We start from the raw sequence: 20,292 nt of genomic DNA, 5'->3' as shown, positions 1-20,292 counted from the left end.
TTTTATAAAATGCTACCATTTTACTGTTATATACAATCATAAAAAGAAGTAGATTTCGCAAATGAAACAAATATGGTAGACATCAACGACTTAATCACTAGTCTGCCTCGTATCTTTACTTCCATCTATATATAGACAATGGCTCCTAACAAAATTTTGAGACAAAAGAGGTGATTTCAGTTTCAAAATTGTGAACTTTCCATTTCTATGTAGCAACACAGTAGCAGTACTTCCATATGAAGTATTTATCTCCCATTTGAATTGATATGTCATGGCTTGTATTTCCTAACATGATTTGCTTGATAGAGGGTTGCTTCTCACAATGAAGGTATTAAATCAATAGTTCCAAATGATAAAAACATCCCTTCAATTTTTTACGGACAATATATCACGAGATAAATCAACGCTATGGAATACCGGTTTCTATTTCTGATGACGACGGATATGTACAAATTGTCGTTATCACAATTTTGTCTTCTTTCCTCCGAATGTGACCTACCGAATATGACTTATCGACGGTTGGTACTAACATGATTTGTTAGTGTGGATCATGATCTGCTTACCCTATCAACGCACTTGGGATCACGCACAATTTATGTTGAGGTTCAAGTTGCTTTGTTCACTTTTGTTTGTCTCTTGGTCTTTTTCGTGTTTTGCAATGGCCTTGGCAGTTTGTTTTCGACTAATGAGTTTGAATATCTCTTTGGTATCTTACGGCTCTCTTTTTAAAGGTAGAATTATTTCAAGAAATAAAATGCAATGTCCTTTGACTTAAAGTATGATACAGAAATTAAAGTGATGAAGAGTTATATCAACAGTAGGCCTTTCTTAACAGTGAAACTGAAATCAACGCTAGTTGTTTATGATGAATTGATGGTAAATATCCAGTGGTAAAAAGTGTTCTCGTTTATTATTTCTTTCAAAAACGAAATTTTGTTTAATACTTTAGTAATATGTTTTGTCTTTTTGTGTTTTGGGTTTCTTTGTTACATATGACGTTGCTCTGTAGCTATACATCACGTCGAGAAATTCAAGTTATCAAACTACAATTGTTAGTTCAACACACAAAATTGAAGAAAATCCCAACATCGACGCAAGCGAAGGTAAGACAGCATATAAATATGGAAACACTAAGCGGTGGAGTCTTTATTCAAGTTCATAATGACATCATAACAGTAGACAAACCAGGGTTTATATGCATACACTACTTAAGTAAAGATATACAATCACAGTACTTATTTCTCGAAGGACGTGTGAAAAAATCCGTCTGTTCGAAACAAATGTGTCTATTCATGCGAACCCCATTTACAAGTCATATTGAACGTCCCCATGAAAGAATATGACCCCGGTCCCTAAATTGATATAGCCATCTCCGATTTTTCCAAAGCTTTTGACAAATTATCCCGGTTCATACTACTTTCAAAATCAGCGAAATTCGAATTAAATGGTCAATAAAAAAGTCACTAGATATGGTTTTAATAAACAGGAAAAATGATATTGGTAGTTGAAGGAGAACAATCAGAGGAAGTAGCAGTTCACCATGCTGTTACGCAAGGCACAGTCAAAGGGCGGTTACTCTTTCTTTGTCATATAAATAACAATCCAGGTACAGCCATTGTTTTTTTATGTAATTTATACGTGTTTCTCGTTTTTCGTTTTTTATATACATGTAGATAAGACCGTTGGTTTTCCCATTTGAATGGTTGTACACTAGTAATTCTTGGGGCCATTTATAGCTTTTTGTTCGGAGTGAGCCAAGGCTCCGTGTTGAAGGCCGTACGTTGACCTATAATTGTTTACTTTTATAAATTGTTATTTGGATGGAAAGTTGTCTCATTGGCACTCACACCACATCTTCCTATATCTATATCATGTTTGACTATTCGACTGTTTACTTTTCACATATACAAAGACGCATAGAATATATGGTTATCTCTAAAAAGATCTTCAAAACCTAGAGTATTGGCTGAACATTAAGGAATGAGATTCCATAGTAATGTTAAATCTTGAGCATATAAGACAAGAGCCAATAATCTATGGTTTAATAGACAAACTATGCAAATTGGGTTTATTCATTGTTGAAGGTCGTACGGTGACCTATAGTTGTTGATTTCTGTGTCATTTGGTCTCTTGATGGCAATTAGACAACATTTTCCTATTTCTTATACCATGGATTCATTTATTTTCGTGGGTATCAATTTTCGTGGATTGCCGAAAACTTGCTTATTCGTGGGTTTTTGATTTCGTGGTTTTGCCAATTCGTTGTTTTGCCAATCTCTGTAGAGAAAGCCTATTAAAAAAAGGAAATTCGTTGAATATTTAAATTCGTGGTTCGCCTGTTACCACAAAACACACGAAAATTGGTATCCATAAATAATAATGAATTCGCAGTAGTTTATATCTTCTACCCAAGTCAAACATAGGCAATACTTCTGCCTATAGAATCACTCATTTTTCTCATTTAGCGAAAAAGTGGAGCTGAACATTAGGTTTTCGGAGTAGGTATTCGAAATATTGCCCACAAGAATCAAGACAACATTTTATATTTCACTTGTCAGATCAACAATGGCTTTTGGAGCAATATCATAGGACCCATGCACATCTACAAACATCAACCAACTTGGATACACGAAAAGATACAACATTTAAAACAGCAGATTACAAATCAAACGCTAATGGATGTTTTATAAATGGGCTCGCAAAACTGGAACTTCAAAATTTCCAGTTAAGACGCTCAGACAAAAGTTTTTTTCAAAGTTGTTGAGGGGATGGTTATTATAGACTCAAACGAATATTTACAGAAAGTTCGTCTAAAAAGACTTATCACTTCATGACTTCCAGACAATAAATATATTAGAAAAACAAGTGAAGAGCAATATAAACTGTTTCGATATTTCAACCAACAAAATACCATAATATTCAAACTCATTATGTGTGATAACAGTAATCGAGTGAAACCATCTGGAAAAAACTGAGTGTTGGTAGTTTAATATCAACTCTCTTGTACCGTACTTGAATCGACGGCGAGCATTCCGCCGTTGTATTAAACGCATTATTGTATCCACAACGTATGTATGCAGAAACCGATATAGAGCTGTTCACTTTAGGTTCATAATAAAACAAAATTTAAATACACCATAACGTATTAAATAGAGCTTTAATTCACCAAGATTACCCTGTAGATGAACGTATAATATAATGTAGATAATATATGTCAAACTAGTAGAACCTAAATATAACAGTGAAAGTCACCACTATGTGATGAAAGTTTTATGCAAAATTCATTAGATATAAATCAAATCAAATATATTTTATTGTCAATTAAAGACGCCCATTACAGGCAGAATAATCACAAGTTAAATTTGGTACAACTGATTACAAAATGATTACAATTATTTGAATACAATTAAATCAATGATTACAACGAAGAGAAAAGAAAGACACACTAATGTATATTTATCATGTTTCAACTTTGACAAATACAGTGATCCTAAAAAATATAGGAAACTGAATTTAAATATTCTGGTTTTTCCCCTGGTGCTTTTATGATCCTACAATAAGAAGCTTTACAAATATCTAAATTATGCCTCTGTCTTTTTACAGTAAAATATATAAACTCACTAAGTTTCTAATAGTTGTTTTCGAACAACATTTAAATTATTAATTAAATTGCTCACTTGATTAAAAATGTGACTATCTTCATTGGACATTAGCCAAATAAATTGTGATTGATAATCTAAATTGTGAAAGTTTTTGTAACTTTTAACTATGTTGGAAATAATGGAAACTCTCTCACTTTCCAAAGATGAACATTTAAGTAAAAAATGGAGTTCATCTTCCACTTCTTTTTTACAAAGATTACAAATTCTATTCATTGCCTGGAGTCCCCTGTATCTACCTCTCTCTATTTCTAAATTATGATTACTAATTCTGAATTTTGTCATCTGAATTCTCAGATTCCTATTACCTATAGCCAAATAAGGTTCAAAATATATATTTCTCTTAAAAAGTCTGTATGTTCTAAGTTTATTTCCAAACGACATATTTTTTCTGTCATCGTGTAAAGATGAATACCACAACTTATTATACTTTAATTTAAGTTTGTTTAAAATAAATCTTTTGAAGTTTGATTTGACATTAAAAACTTGTGATAAATCTATGTCTAAGTATTTTGCTACTGAACTTATAGAATTGAACCAACTTTTCTTACTATGGTTTGATAAGGATTTTGATACAAGGAGAGCTTCAGACAATAATTGGTCCTCTGTACTTGTTAAACGTGATAAGTATGAAAACATATTAACTATAACTTCAATAAATAAAGGATATCTCCCTAGCTCACCTATCACTGCCATATTTGTGCCTCTCTTTCATACTCCCAGTGAAAATTTACAGATTTTTGAATGAACTGATTCAGTTTGCAGTTCTTTACATAATTTTTCAAAATAACAATCTCCTTTTTCAGTTAACTTTTTTGAATCTAAAGCACCCCAAATTTCACTTCCATAAGTTAAAATTGGTTTTACTGTGTGGTCAAATATATGAAGTAAAGTTTTAATTTTGGGTTTATGACCTTTAAATATTTTATAAATTTTAAAAAGAGCTTTTAATCCTCTTTTATATAGATCATGTTAAGATGGTGTTCTTAGGAAAAAAAATTCTTCCAAATATGTAAATACAATTAAAATATTTGAAGGTGTCATGACATAATTATATAAATTCTGCACCAGATGTGCATTTTGACAATTAATGTCGTTTCAGTGATTTTCGAGTCCCCAATATTTGAAAATATAGCTTTTAAACTAAAAAAAAAACAAACAAAAAAAGGTAAAGACAAAGCCAAATATATAAAATTGACGAAATTTGAACATCAAATATTTTTTTTAAAAGTCCGACCATTATTTAGACATCGTTGTATTCGTTTCTCATTTTTAAAATTGTGCATGTCTTGTAATAAAATAGGGTAAATAAGCTAGTAGTTTGATGAGTTTATGGCACCTTTGTACTTGTTTGGCTTTATTACTATTTTGATCTGAGCGTCACTGATGAGTCTTATGTAGACAAAACGCACGGCTGGCGTATTAAATCATAATCATGGTACCTTTAATAACTAATAAGACGGAGAAAAGAAATTGTACCATATTTTGATCTCTCGTTTATCTTAAACATTTTTTGTCGTCATGGTCAACATTTCATACTCACGAGCTTCAGGTAGCTTAAATGTAAATATTTATTCAACAATCTTATCAGAATTTATTTCAAAATAGACATCAAATTCTATGTTACAGTGGATTGTGTCTGATTATTATCGATAAAAAAAAGTTACGTATGTATAGGTTCTTAACATAGGACAACACATTTCAAAATCATCATCTCTAGTAATTCACCTTTAGTCTGTAGATATTTAAGCAAGATTATACGTTAAGGTATTGCGAGGAGAGAAATTACAATGAAGCGCACAATATATTTTGCATTTCTTTATTTGTTCGGTACAAGCATAGGAAAACCAAATGCCGTTACCCAACATGTGTCGCCCTCCAAACCGACGCCAACTGAGATTTTCGGGAATAGCTGGCAACTAGACAGTGATGGAAGTTATTGGTTATTTTGGAAAACTAATACAACACATATAACGTTCGAGACTCACGTTAAGACTAAGGGATATGTCGGCTTTGGTCTATCATCCAATGGTAAAATGTTTCCATCTGATGTAGTTGTTGGCTGGGTTGACAGCAACGGAACGGCTCATTTTAAGGTTAGTCATTTAAATATAGACAGTTTTACATCCACGACACGCGTGTGTGTGTATATGTGTTTGTTTGTACATTGATGTTATAACATTTAGGGGATAAACTTATAGAGATAAACTTATTATTTAGTATTTTTGATAAATGTATACGTGAATGCAAATTTTCAATGTATTTTACTTTTTATTTGTAGTATCAATGATATTCTGGGGTTTTCATGATTTACCATAATTCATATAGGATTGTCATACTGAAGGTCACTATGCTCCTACCATTGATGTAAGCCAGGACTGGATGCTTCTACAAGGACTTGAAGATAACTTTGGAACAGTATTAAAGTTTGTTAGGAAGTTAGATACATGTGATGACAAAGACTACCAAATTACAGTGAGTATAATTTTGTCTAGAAGATTTATTAAATTTTTGAACTATTTAAACATTTAAAATGGAAAAAAAGATGATAATGTAAAAAGTGAGGAGATATAAAAAAGAATAATTAAACCATAACTAAAAAAGAATAATTAAAACCATAACTAAAAAAATATAATTTAAACCATAACTAAAAAAGAATAATTAAAACCATAACTAAACAAGACTAATATAATAGGTAAAAAATAAGACGAAAAGACAAACACCAGTACATTAAATACTGGTCGGAAATGTAAATATTGAGGGAAATTCCTTCAAATATCATTACCGTTGACTTTGGCGGAAACAATAGTCTTCAATTGTATATTGACCGTTAGATATATATACTCCATATTCAAATGAAGCATGCATCTTTCTTCATCAAAATGTAAAGTTCACAATGGGATGATTGTAGTCATCTCTTTCAACTTCTCAGCTATGAGTTATTTAAGGTTCTTGTGGACCCTTTGGCTAAAGTGGCCGTATTTTCACCTCAAAATTTAATCTGAGTACAGACAAACCTGCACATCTGTAAATTTTTTCAGGCATAGCATGCCCTAGATAAATGAGTTTTAAATATGTTTTATGTTTTAGAAAAATAAAAACTTACCAGGATTTTTCCGTGCACTTTTTTCATTCCTTCAGAAGGTGACAAAATAAACTAAGTTGGGAAACAGATTTGAGAACTTCCCTACAGGTAAGAATTAAAATGAGCATTTTTAATTGACATGGACATTAGATGGACAATAGATACCTGACAATAATTGGTTATTTAAACTGTGTACCTGAGTGGACCATATCAAGGTAAACTCAACTGTTTGTTAATTTTATCATCTTCTGCAGAGACGAAAAAAGTGTACGGCAAAATCCAGTTAAGTTATGAATTTTCTAAATCATACAATGCATTTGAATTCTATTTATCAAGGGCATGCTATGCCTTCAAACTTTTCCAGATGCACAGATATGCCTGTACTCAGAGAAAATTTTGAGGTGAAAATACGGCCATTTTAGCCATAGGGTCCACATGAACCTTAACTAATTTGAGCTAATAATCTTTTTTAGTTTTTAAACACGTATATTTTAAGTGTTTATGAATTCAAAAAAACATGCATTGTTAAAAAAAAACGAAACAAAAGACAAACACTTACTAGTACATGCAATTAAGATTTTAATTTAAATTTGTCAATTATTCTAATTTATATAATTTACTTTGAAAAGGATAATACTATCAAGGTTATATATTCGTACCACCCTGATGATCCTGCATCGTTCGATACACTGCCATGGCATGGAACAAACAGACAAGGAGCTAAAAGTGTAATGTTGCTCTCGGCGGTCAAGGCAAATGACTACCAATTACCACCTGATGCAGAACAATTCGATATACTTCATAACAATGTAAGGATATGTTTCTATACACTTATGTAACATAAAGTAAACAAATAAAGGCAACAGTAGTATACTGCTGTTCGAAATTTATAAACCGATAGAGAAAAAACAAATCCAGGTTGTAAACTAAAACTGAGGGAAAATATAAGAGAACTAAGACACAACAGAAACACAACTTTAAAATGTAACACACATAGAAACGAACTATAATATACCAATGGCCATTTCCCTGACTTGGTACAGGGGATTTTAAAATAAAAATGGTGAGTTGAACCTGGTTTTGTGGCATGCCAAACCTCCCACTTTTGGACCTTTTGGATCATAGCTCTTCATCTTTTATATAAGCTTTGGATTTCAAATATTTTGGCCACGAGCATCACTGATGAGACATGTATTGTCGAAATGCGCATCTGGTGCAAGAAAATTGGTACCGTTAATTTTATTAATAGCAATGCTAATTATAACATTAAAATGACAATATTACATGACAGGACTACAATACAAATAAATGAGAGAAAATATTGGATAGAGAAACAAATGAATAATAGCCAACAAATGTACCAGATTAAAAATTTAACAAACTTGAAACAAAATTTAAAAAATTATCATGATTATTGATTAAATTAAAGATTGACGTTTTAAACATCTATACGTTGAAGAAATCAAAAGTGCTTTTGTTATTCAAGATGTCGATCATTAGAGGACACGACTATTTTATAGGTTGTATTTTTTTTATCAATATCATGTTGATTATTGCTTTACGTTCTAGTGTACTATTCTTAAAAATAATAACTACAGGATTATGAATTTGGCTAGCAAAAAAGAAAAGAAGATAATAGTGACAGATAACATAGATACGGAATGTAAGATTTGATTGCTTTACAATACACTGTTCATATTCATTTTTATTTCAGTTTCATGTTCCAGCCAATACAGATACTACATACCAATGTAAAATTTTTAAAGTGCCAGAAAAACCTTCCAAGCGCCATATAATAAGGGTACTTTTTTTTTACATTTTCTCTTTTATCAATGAACTAATCCAATAAACTAGGCACAAATTGTGTAAGCCAACCCCGAGGTTCGTCTACAAAAGACATACCAGTAAGAGTGTAGAAGGCAAATTAAAGTACGAATATAAAAAAAGAAGATGTGGTATGATTGCCAATGAGACAACTATCCACAAAAGACCAAATGAAGTTGAAGAGCACTGAGGACCAAAAATTCCGAAGTTTTGTCTACACTTAAGTAATCTGTTCCTGTATTACATATCGATCAGGGGATATAAGCTGTCACATTTATCAACTCCGAATTGATCGACACTGTCTTATTTGATTTTCAAGGCAATTACATATCTACGATGTATTAAAGCTGATTTTTATAAAGTTGAACCAAACTGGTTGCTTCTAGTTAATTATATAAATATTTCTCTTTTTTTCAAAGTTTAAAACAAAAAAAAACATATCTCTGTTTTTTGGTCTGAATCGTTAATAATCCCTGTAAACATAATCAATACTAAGATTGGAATCTGACTGATTTATCAGTGAATTATTAGGCCAGGAACTTTATTTGTATAAAGCGTCTCATAAAGAACCCTGCATTTTGTTTAATTCATGTTTCAATCAATTTATTCAATATATTTATATTCAATAACCCGAAAACGAAATCATACACTGCTAGACCAATGTTTATTCAAAATTTTTTTTAAAGTTTGAACCAATAATCACCCGTGGTAATGAAGATGTCGTCCATCACTTTGTTGTATTCAGTTGTCCAACTGCAACAGATAACGATGAAGGATCTGTCTTTAACTGTTATGGTGTCAGACCAAAGAAATATGAAAAATGCAACGATATCATGTTAGCATGGGCAATTGGTGGCGTTGTAAGTTATATAAATAAAGGCAATATTAGTATACCAGTGTTCGATGAAGTGATTTACCACTGTAATACTTTTTTTTTTAACTTGCATTCCATCAATATATTAACTTTTCAAGATTCTAGGACTGCAGTTACCCGCCACAACTGTTGTCTTAGCAAATTATTTTTTGTCTTTTGTAATCAACAATAATTGAAATGAAAAGTGACATTAGAATTTAGTATATGATATGCGATGAAACGACAAGTGTGTTTGAAGTATCGTCTACACAAGACTCATCTGTTGCACCGCTCTAATCTAGCGAGTTCAAATATCAACTCAATCAGTTGAAATGTATTGAAAACAAAAATTGAAAACATTTCATGTCCACAATAAGTATTTTTTTTTTAGAAATTACAAAAGCACCAACTATCAGACTATTGCTACTTTGAACTCGGAAACGATACTTCTAGTACAACTATAATGTGGTTTAGATAAAAGAGGGGCGAAAAGTACCAGAGGGACAGTCAAACTCATAGATCCAAACTAAACTGACAACGGCATGACAAAAAATGTAAAAAGACAAACAGGCAAATAAGAGTACACGTGGAACAACATAGAAAACTAAAGACTAAGCAATACAAATCTAATCAAAAACTGGGGGTGATCTCAGGTGCTCCGGAAGGGTAAAAATGATAATATCATTTTTCTGGTAAACGGGAGATAACAGAAATAATCCATATTGAATCGTCCATTTAAAGTAAGTTATTAGTTATGTATATGCCCTTTTTCCGGCCGTCTTTACAATCATTTTCATTGAAAATCAAAATAACTTTGTAAATATTCCAATTAGTATTCTTGTGTGTCAACTTTTATTGAATATTTCAGGGCTATGACTTTCCTCATAACGCTGGGTTTTCATTGAATGCACCTGGAGATCCACGATTTCTAATTCTGGAAACACATTTCACTAATCCAACATTAAAATCAGGTATGGGTGCAGAGTAAATAAATTATGCCGTCGGTATTTCCTGCTTACTGCAATTTTTCAGATTTGCAGATAGAAAATTCAGTTCTATTCAGTGAAGGTGTCAAAAGAACAAACTTGGCTAATGTTTAACGCAAACGAAGAAACAATCGAGTTTTTCAAGCAGGTATATGGATACTGAAAGTTAATCTTATTGTTGTATGGTGTCCATTTGGTATCCGCTATACTGGTCAATTTAACTTATGCTTTAGTAGTTTTGTAAAACAATTAGTCTAATGTAACAGACTACGTGTATATATTTTGGTCTTCCAACAGACTATTGGAATACCAATTGCGCTCCTCTATAGATTTGTATTTATATTCCCCAGTTAATTAGTCCAGTCTTTTAATTTCACCTTTCGGAATATTGATGATGTACTGTCTCTCAATAATAATAGATTCAGTGATCACTTATATTTACTATATCCAAGTGAACTTGAAATTAAAGATACTACCGACACAGATAAATCTGCTTCATATTTAGACCTTTTTCTCCAAATGACTACTGATGGTAGGTTGATTCCAAAATTTATGACAAACGCGCTGATTTTAATTTTCCTATAGTCAACTTTCCATTTCTGTGTAGCAACGTCTCAGCGGCACCAGCATATGGAGTTTATGTGTTTCAATTGATACGTTACTCTAGAGCTAGCTCAAAGTACGTTGATTTTGTTGAACGAGGAATACTGCTTTCTCAAAAGTTGCTAAGGCAGGGCTATGAATCAATCAATTTAAGGTGATCAGTCAAGAAATTTTACTGTCGCCATCATGAGCTGATTGGCTATTATGACAAAAGTGTGACAGAAATCATATCTGATATTCTTCCTCAGTCGTAATAACCTTCCATCATTACCGAACTGAACAAAGAAATAATACGACGGGTGCCGTATACGGTGCAGGAAAGGCTTACATTCCGGAGCACCTGATTTCACTCCCGGTTTTTAGTGGAGTTCGTGTTGTTTCTTATTTATTATTTGTAACTGTTGATGTAAATGTCCTAGGGTTTTTTTAGTCTTTGTTTTCTCCTTGGTTTTGATTGTTTTTGACTTTGTATATATAACTTATTTGATAGTAAAGTCCAGTTTGTAAACTATCGAATTATCATGTCATATATCATTTTACCTGTTACAGTTCTTATAATTCCTAGGCTTTTAAATATAGCTTTGAACGTTCCTAATCCATTTAAATTCAGAAAAGCGCTTCGGACATATGCAATTTAGTAAGTAGTGTTTATATTTTGAACAAAACTAGTCGATACGGCTGCTATAGAACTATGAGCCACCGCCTCCCCCAGGGTAACACCAACTCAGGAGTCAGTGCTTTAGTACTGTTATGATTTATTACAAATCTCTCTAAAATTGTCCGTCTGTGAATTTATAAATTATAATGAATCTACGGTTTCAACTTCCTCCGACAAATTTGACATTGGACGGATTTGGCTGTTTTTATATTCTTATTTCTTTGTATAGCTCTTCAAATGTTTGGGTTCTTATCTTATTATTTCCAGTCTTATATCTGTGTCTTTGTTGAGATATGTATCGTTGACCGTTATCTGATGCACTTTGTTCAGCCTCAAATATGACGTCTTACAATTCAATTGTATGGCAATTTGTTTATCTGATTCCGTGAAATTTTAGAAAGTAAACTTTCAATAATGTGACGTGACTCCGAACAATCACTTATAGAATGCGTTCGACTCTCCTCTAACATGAGACCGTTGTGTAACACCGCAACCTGAGACCACCAAATAAGATTACACTGTAAAATCAACTGAAAAGGACATTGTGAAAGGGACACAGATTTGTGACGTCTATGGTGTAATATTATTAGGGCTTTATTCTAAGGCTGTATATAGATATAGAAAAGAACTGACTCTACAAAAAATAGTTCTTGATGATGCAATCTAATTTTTTTAACAAAAATATATTTCCAAATGTTTGTTTTTGTGTAAATAATGGTAATGTTTACTATTTAACTATAAATTGATTACAAAACTTACAGGCATCGTAGATAGTTCAGGTTTCAGAATAACAGTCACGCCAACATTAAGACAGTATGATGCAGGACTGCTTCAAATTGGTGCAATGGTTAACAACTTATAGTTTATTCCCCCATACGAAAAGGGATTCGTATCAAAAAATCACTGTCACGAGGACTGCATTAAAATGGTAAGAATGCATTGCTATGATATTTTTCTCACTGATATTGTATTACCAATTGACTGGATAAGTCGTATACTGTTCTGACGTAGCATGTCCATCCGCTCGAGGTCCTTTTGTCTTTTCGTCCTCTATTCTTTCAAAAAGTTTCGTTACTTCCTAATATTGGTTGTTGAAAAAGGAGAGACAAAAGATCCCAGATGAACATTCAAAATCAAAAGTCGTGGCTAAAAAATAAAAATAATAAAGACAAACAAACAAAGAATAGTACACAAAACACGACAAAGAAAACAAAAAAAAAAGAGCAATACAAGTGTTAAGGATTGACTTTGTATTTAATATTGAACATCATTATGCTGAGATGTAACGTGTAAATGATTTTCCGATCTACTGGAAGACATTTTCTGTTTAACTGTATTTTTAATTTGTTTGTATCCCCTGAGAATAGACCTATTCCATGTATACATCAATATTTAATTACAAGTAAGCACATACTCTTGCAACATATTGCTTTCTTTGATCAGCAGGACAATAATTAACGAAACATTCAGATAACCATGTTGACCTCATCAAAGAGTTATTGCCCTTGACCGATATACTTTTCTCGTGTAATTGTGTTTACGTAAATTTAAGTAGATGGAAAGGAAATATATTTTACAAAATGACCATACGGACAAGATCTTATATTAAGTTCATTCAGTTTTAAACCATGTTTGTTTATTTTTTTGCGTAAACAATAGAAGTTGGAAATGAACTGAAAGTAACAAACTTTATCAGCAATACAAGGACAGGTCATATTTCGACAATCATCATATCGATAGATATAAGAAGATGTCGTATGAGTGCCAATGAGACAACTCTCCATCCAAATCACAATTTGTAAAAAGCAAATAAGTGTAGGTCAAAGTACGGTCTTTACATCGGAGCCTTGACTAGCCAATGACTAGTGTAAATAATTCAAACAGGAAATAACAACGGTCTCGTCTATATATAAAAAAAACAAACGAGAAACGTATTTAAAATTTTGTTTAATAAAGGCAACAATAGTATACATCTAGTTATAAAACGATTGAGTACAAAAATCTGAGTCACTAATCAAAACCGATAGAAACACATCAGCTATAAGAGGAAATGAAAAGAACAACAAAAACATTGAACTGCACAAAAAACGTTAGATAAATGTACCACTCAGGACAGAGAAATACATAACTGAATGCGATTTTGTTCTCTCTTTCAGTGGAATAATTTTCTTAACTTACTTATATCTTTCTTTCGAAAGGCGGTTGGTAATCAGACAAACAGTTTAAAGGTGTTTTGTGTTCTGCTTTCTTTCCACGGGCTATTGGTAATCAGACAAACAGTTTAAAGGTGTTTTGTGTTCTGCTTATTTTCCACAGGCTGTTGGTAATCAGACAAACAGTTTAAAGGTGTTTGGTGTTCTTCTTCATGCCCATTTACTGGGTGCCAAGATGACAGCACGTCATTTTCGAGGGGATAGAGAACTTGAGCCATTCTCGAAAGACGACAACTATGATTTTGATTACCAAGATTTTAGGGCCATGAAACAAGAAAGAGAGATCAAATACGTAAGCTTAGTCTCAGTGCAATATTCTTATTTAAGCGTCATGTTTTAATTCTACAGCTAGATTAATAAGTTGCTGTTGTTGATAACTGTGTGTATTTATTTTAACAATACAATTAGTGTGTCACTACATCAGAGGTATTTATATTTATTGAAGTGATTGCTTCTGTTGTGTTTGTCTTTACAGCTCATATACTTTTGTCTTTAATCATGGCCTGGATCGCAATGCTTCTCCTAATAAATTAGTTTTGACCGATTCAAAATAAAATTGTTTTTTTACCTTTTATCTACATATTCTTAAGCTTTTAATACAAGAAAAGCACGTAAGAAACATAGATTCTCTTTTAAAACATCCATTGATAAAAAGGCATAATAGTTTTCAAAATTCAAAAACAAAAATATTAGAGAACAAATAAGTTGAGAGACACCAAAACGTAAAAAAGAATTAAATAATATTCTTACTTGTCTTAAACTAGGAGATAATTAAACACATAGACGAAGACATAACATCTCAAACTTATTTATACAGGGTGACAGCCTTTCAATGGACTGTACCTACGATTCCTCGTCAAGAACCAAACCAACCGTTGTAAGTTACTTTAATATATAGTTTATTAAACTGAATGCTTGTTTTTCCTGGGTTCATCGTTATTGTTGATCTTGTTTTCTCCTATGTTGAATTAATTTTGTCCATTAATTGTACGATTAAATAGGGTATAGGTCATCGGTGACCAAGTGGTCTATAAAGATTCCATCACTGTTTAACTAATCTGTCAACATTGGTGCTGATGAGTTAAAACCTTGTACATGGCAGGTGGTATCGACTACATGAAATATCTATTGTGTTAAAATTTGAGATAAACGCAAATAAATTCAATCAATGACGGTTTCATTTCATTTTCATTTTAAAAGTTTTTTAGACATATTTATGCAAAGTTGGTGCCTTTTTGTTTAACAAGGTCATCTTAGGATACTTTTTTTTTTTGTTCATCTAAACATAACACGTGTTTCAAAATTGAAAAAATATTGTAGGGTGGTTTACCGACTACATCAGAAATGTGCTTGGCTTTCTTGTTCTACTATCCGAAAGTGAATGTTACGTTTTGTGTCAGTCAACCCAACTATGACCAACTAAGCAGCGTTCCTTGGCATGCTGTACAACAACTTAATACTTGGGACTGGAAAGATAAATCTGTTCGTGATAACTTTAATGGCATCGTTGACAATTCTACGTACAATTATATCTGCAATGGACTTGACAAAAGCGCTAATATAGATGTAAGTAAACAGTATATAAAAAGACAGAGAAAAATCCCAGATAGTCTGCAAACATAATTGCTAGAAAACTAATAACGATAATCTACATTAAATGGTAGCAATTTAACTGCACTTCGTCCAATAGTTTCTCTTCAGTAATTTCAATATAAAAATGTTTGGCAATGCTATATCGTATACCCATACATTAGACGTCAGTATAGAAAATAGCGCTTCTTCCTCAAGAGAGAAAAGTCGAATTTTAGATATTATCCCAATGGATATGTTATATATAGCAGTGGACCTAAACAACGTTCAACATCAAACACTTTTAACAGTAGTCTTTTACTTGATCAATCCTGACACTCCTCGGTGTGTTATACGACACGAAACAAAAATGAAAATTTAAAACAGAAATTACTTAGAAATGAAGGTTACAATTCCTTTAGATAAATTTTCACCTTAAATGAATTCGGCAATCCCGTTAAGATCTCTTTTTAGTCATTAAGCACCTAACGTATTCAGCATTGGATTTTAACTGTTTATAATTTAAGCATTTCTGATTCTGAAGAGCGCTTAGAACGCACGACCTATAAAAACCGTTCTTTGAATGACGTTTATTAAAGTCGGTTTCTATTGAGCATATGCTTTGAAAGCATACAAATATTAAAATGTACATAGTAAATATGTTGTTGTTCAAAATAAGGAAGTTTGTGATAGCAAAGTTTAAATAGCGTTTGACACGTTCTGTTTTCAAACCTTGAAAAACATAGATATCTAAAAAATTACATTTTTAGTTGTTGTTATAATTGTTTTTGAAAAATACGTATAAGATAAATTCATCTATTTTTTGGAAGCATTAGTCCAAACGTTGGCTAACTAGCCCCGACTCCTTTCAAAATTATGGATCTGCAGCTGCTATCATTAGCGATTAGTTAGTCATATATTTTTAATTTTTCAAATCTGAACTTTTTTAATGAAACAGGTACTGTTTCAGTACTAATATATAAGTTGTATATCATAAGTTCTTCCACCAGAACGTACCAATTATTACATTTTTTATATTTCAGTTTAAACAAGGCAATTTTCATCTCCCTGAACCAGCGACAAAGTATGCTCCGCCTCCTAGACAATGTCCAAGTGGTCATTGATACTTTTAAATTGTGTAATAAAATAATATACGAAATGTTATATGACTATATATATATATTACAACATATAGGTTCCATTATTGCTTTCTAATATTGTGTGGCTTCAATCAAAACTGATTGGTCCCAGGCGTTCCTGATGAATGTTATTAGTAAACCATATAACCACATGAACACTGTGTCTAAACCACACCGGCAAAATTTGCTCGGACTCGATGGTATCTAACATCCGGCACAATGACGGAACACCAATAGACAAAAGAAAGGTAGGTTTCTCCTCATTCTTTTAATTTTTTTATGATATCGAAAAATATATATACAAATACAACTATTTTCTATTGTGAGATGCAATATTTTCTACAACCGTTCTATATTAACGGAGAAATAAGTCAAAATGCATGTCAAAATGACGAATTGAGTGAACCTTGCCTCGAAATTGTTTAATTTCTCGTTAAATTGTTCACATTGTACGGAAAGAAAGGTACGGGAAGATAGATATTGACACGGAGATTGCAAATTTAGTTATTATGAGCATCTCCATAATTGTATCTCTGTGTATGGAACGAAAAAAATGGGTCATGTCAAAATGGAACTGGCCGGTTTCGTCAATGTATACAACCCGGTTTCGTCATAGATTTCAAAATGCATAACCCGGTTTGGTCAAATAAAAAAAATCATAATCTCATTACATTATACTTGATTATTTAACTTCAGCGTTCAAAAGGAGTTTTGTGGGTCGTTGGAAAACAAATTCGTTCACCGGACAACGGCTTATTATTTATATGAGTCTTAGATTCAAATAAATAATAAGCAAAAACTTGAATTCCTACTCTTATAGAACACAAATATTTTAATTTACTTTGCATTCCGAAATTTTTTAACAGCGCATTGAGATTAAAGCTCTCTAAATATGCGTTTTCTATATGAGTTATGGGAAAATATGTTGAACATGTTTAAACTTGAAATTAAAGTTTACGGTCTTAAAAATCGAAACACACAATTGATATGTGATTTTCTCGCACAAAAAGATGGACACCTTTATAAGTAATCTAATCATTCTATGTACTATGTAATCTTTTCTACAATCGTTAAAAATAAATCTTCTTAAGGATAAACGTTGATAATAAGACAACTGTATATGCATGCATAATCGACATAGAAAATGAATGTAGGATTACAACTACCATGCATTAAAATGATTTTTTTTTTATCCCTTATTGTAACTATACTGCTATGTACAAATTAGTATAATAGTCTCAGGTCATCGACAAAATTCAATAATAATTATTTTGTTAATATTACTAAAAAAAAACGAGTCTGTACTGTCGCCGTTGTGTTATGATGATCGTACACTGACGTTGGTCAATATATTTTGACAATATATACGGACAGACGGATTCAGTTTATTTCAAAGTGGACGTATTATTTAAAAATGTCTATCAACATGAAAAGTTCATACAAATTCCAAGCGACAACAACCCGACCATAGAGCAGAAAACAGCCGAAGGCCACAATGGGTCTTCAATGAAGCGAGAAACTCCCGCATCCGGTGGCGTCCTTTACCTGCCCCCTTAAAAAATATTTATACTAGTTCAGTGATAGTGGACTTCATAGTAAACTGCGAATACATGTATATTTATTATATTTAAAGGATAATTTTAACTATGAAACAAGTTTTGGCACACATCGCGCATTTACTATACAGGCTCTGTCATCGGACGAGTTAAGTTTTTTTCATCATTTTTTATTATTTGTACTTTTGTTGTACTGTTTGTGTCAGCGACAATACTTTGACTCAGTCCATTCCCGAATCACACGCTTGTAATTCCATGGTTGTCTTTGGTTGCTTTATACCATATGCGTTTTGAACATAAAATAGGCAGGTAGTTTTCTTGTTTGAATTGTTTTACATTTATAATTTAGGGCCCTGTTATAGTTTGCTTTCATGCAGTTTGTGTGTTTTTCTCATTGTTTAAGGCATACGCTGACCTAAACTTGATTAATTCAACATAATTTTTGTGTCTAAAAGAAAGTTGTCTCATTGTCAATGTTTATGGGATAAGTGGTTATCGTCACTTCTTCTTAATAAGACCTAGATATAAATGACGGTCATGTTTTGCAAACCAACTTTTATTCATATTGAAAATACAAAACTGTCAGATATTGTTTTCGAAAGTTATCTTGAAGTTTCAATTGAATTTGAACTGAACAAAAAATGAATAAGAACTGTAAAAATAATGTGAAAAACATGCCTATGAAAATAAATATGCCTACCAGAAACGGTGAGAAAGTTACAAATCTCACGGCTATGTTATGGATGCTTAAGTGTGAAAACTCGCTTTAGTGCTCAAGTAACACAGTATATATAGTACCAGAAAATCTGGCAGGACTGCATGCATGATTAATTTGTGCAGAACAGTATAGACTATAGTCGGTTTGGGACTGTTTGTCAATGATTGAATGCATAAATGTATTAATAATTGATAGTAAATATTGTAAACTAAGTGTATATAATATAGTATAGTAAATTAAAATTATGGCACAATCAAAACACATCCTTTTATTTTTTCATCTTTGCATACTACTATTATAAACAAAGAAAATATAATAATCTTACAAAATAATTAGATACCAGTGTTTGCTATTGAGTATTTATATTCCATATAAAATTAGTTTGAAGTTAAGTGAAATAAGGGATACGCCTTTCATTAGGAAAATGTGTATTATCATAATTAACTATGTCCTAAAGTGCCCGTTTAAAATAGATTTTAACACGCCAAGTTTACTTTACAATAAATATATATTTAAATTCTCGAAAGACAATGTTCAGATCCATGCCAAAGTTTCTTTTCCTAAATTGTTTGTTCAAAAAAAAAAAAAAAACCCGGGTGATATATATAGACGAAACCGGGTGATTGTGTAGTAACAACATTGACGAAACCGGTTTATTTTAATTTGACATGACCCTTTTCTTTCGTTCCATACACAGAAATACAATTATTGAGATGCTCATAATAACTAAATTTGCAATCTCCGTGTCAATATCTATCTTCCCGTACCTTTCTTTCCGTACAATGTGAACAATTTAACGAGAAATTAAACAATTTCGAGGCAAGGTTCACTCAATTCGTCATTTTGACATGCATTTTGACTTATTTCTCCGTTAATATAGAACGGTTGTAGAAAATATTGCATCTCACAATAGAAAATAGTTGTATATGTATATATATTTTTCGATATCATAAAAAGAATAAAAAAATAAGGAGAAACTTACCTTTCTTTTGTCTATTGGTGTTCCGTCATTGTGCCGGATGTTAGATACCATCGAGTCCGAGCAAATTTTGCCGGTGTGGTTTAGACACAGTGATGAAGGGCGCATAACATTGTATAAAATATATTTACTATTTTCAGAATCGCAACAAATAAAAGATAATAATTGCAATTTACGTTAATAACAGTAATTTTCATTTGGTATGTTTAAAAAGGTACGAACAACTTAAAATGTATTTTGTTTCACTCAGAGTTGGTCCAAACTATTCGAATTTTAAAATGATTTCCAGTGCTATCACAAAATTATGTTCTTAAAAATTATATATAAACAAGATTTAAATCATGTTTTGACTGCCCCTTGTCAAGAGCCTCTAATCACTGATAGTCTTGTATGATTTTTAATTTTAGCATGACGTTCATTATCACTGAACTATTACATATTTTGTTAAGA

The 20,292-nt window shown here is 31.9% G+C and overlaps 1 protein-coding gene across 1 annotated transcript; it reads left to right on the top strand.

The window, feature by feature from the left end:
* Positions 1 to 5,342: 5,342 nt before the first annotated feature.
* Positions 5,343 to 16,614, top strand: LOC143062038 (DBH-like monooxygenase protein 1 homolog). Its single transcript, XM_076233889.1, has 12 exons — positions 5,343 to 5,755; positions 5,988 to 6,134; positions 7,374 to 7,553; positions 8,459 to 8,545; positions 9,255 to 9,428; positions 10,290 to 10,392; positions 12,430 to 12,529; positions 12,735 to 12,738; positions 13,985 to 14,173; positions 14,699 to 14,758; positions 15,202 to 15,447; positions 16,494 to 16,614. The coding sequence occupies exons 1-12, from the start codon at positions 5,450 to 5,452 to the stop codon at positions 16,572 to 16,574; spliced, it is 1,677 nt and encodes a 558-aa protein (XP_076090004.1). The 5' UTR covers positions 5,343 to 5,449; the 3' UTR covers positions 16,575 to 16,614.
* Positions 16,615 to 20,292: the final 3,678 nt, after the last annotated feature.

This window comes from Mytilus galloprovincialis, chromosome 2 (genome assembly GCF_965363235.1).
Source record: "Mytilus galloprovincialis chromosome 2, xbMytGall1.hap1.1, whole genome shotgun sequence".
NCBI classification, from domain to species: domain Eukaryota; kingdom Metazoa; phylum Mollusca; class Bivalvia; order Mytilida; family Mytilidae; genus Mytilus; species Mytilus galloprovincialis.
Note: the sequence above shows the minus strand (reverse complement) of the source record. Positions and strands in the feature narration are given on the sequence as shown.

Bases quoted from the DNA above. Each gene is read 5' to 3' on its own strand.
- LOC143062038 (XM_076233889.1), top strand. From the start codon at position 5,450: ATGAAGCGCACAATATATTTTGCATTTCTTTATTTGTTCGGTACAAGC. The intron at 5,756-5,987 runs GTTAGTCATTTA...TAATTCATATAG, and splicing joins ACGGAACGGCTCATTTTAAG to GATTGTCATACTGAAGGTCA. The intron at 8,546-9,254 runs GTACTTTTTTTT...TTTTTTTTAAAG, and splicing joins CCAAGCGCCATATAATAAGG to TTTGAACCAATAATCACCCG.